Below are 944 nucleotides of genomic sequence, written 5' to 3' on the forward strand. Positions count from 1 at the left end.
TTGTTGAACCAAGCTGTCAATGCTGCCTTCATCCTCTCTGTGGTCGTTGAACCAAGCTGTCAATGCTGCCTTCATCCTCTCTGTGGTCGTTGAACCAAGCTGTCAATGCTGTCATGACTGTTGGTGGATCGAATTGCTTGGTGCCGCCAATCTCAGCCTGGCCAGCTAGCTTATCAGCACGTTCATTGCCATGAACTCCTGCACGACCAAGGCTAAAGATAAAACAATGTGAAGATGTAAATGTGCAGGAGTCCATGTGATAAGAGTAACAGTTGTCATCATTTGTAAATTACTTTGGCTCACGAAAACGTATGGTCGCTTTTAAGGACAAGCGAGCTAACCCAGATATCGGGGGTTTCCAGAAATCTTGACCTTCACCAAAAGCGGACATTGCCATACCTATAGGAGAAGTTTGGTTTCATTGGTATGTATATTTGTTTGGTTATAGAGAAAACTCTCCTTGTATCTTAAAGAAACTGAACAAGGGGGCAAAAACTTTACCGTCGATTTTCTCAGCATTTTTCGGGATAGCCTGCTTGTGCTTAAGAGCAACCATATCATGCATGCATACACACACACCCACCTAGCCTGAGTGTCACGTGACTGTATTTCTCCACCAGGCGGCGTGTGAGACGTTCTGCCTAGGTGATGACGTCAACATTAACGAGGCCACGGGCGCCCTCAACAACAGTGACCACAGCTGGTCACCGAACCGGTTCCGCATCATGCCGGTTGACAGCAGCAAGGATCCGGATATCTGCGAAGGTAAACACGGACAGATCCAGTCGTATTTTTGTATTCGTGGTGCTTTTGATACGTGGGACGATCATTGTTAAAAACAATCAGGGAACGACAAATGCAGTTTTTGGGACACCTGACTAGACATAAGGGTCTTGAACATCTAGCTCTCACTCGCAAATTTGAAGGCAAACGAGGCAAGGGTA

At 46.4% G+C, this 944-nt stretch overlaps 1 protein-coding gene across 1 annotated transcript in view; it reads left to right on the forward strand.

Moving 5' to 3' along the window:
* The window catches only part of NOS (nitric oxide synthase), a gene marked incomplete at both ends in the record, with an annotated part of 12913 nt that overhangs the window by 2660 nt on the left and 9309 nt on the right, over window positions 1-944 (forward strand). The window contains 1 exon segment of the mRNA NM_001204541.1: window positions 621-765. Within this exon segment, the coding sequence (NP_001191470.1) occupies window positions 621-765 (145 nt within the window).

Source organism: Aplysia californica, unplaced genomic scaffold (genome assembly GCF_000002075.1).
Source record: "Aplysia californica isolate F4 #8 unplaced genomic scaffold, AplCal3.0 scaffold00521, whole genome shotgun sequence".
Lineage (NCBI taxonomy): Eukaryota > Metazoa > Mollusca > Gastropoda > Aplysiida > Aplysiidae > Aplysia > Aplysia californica.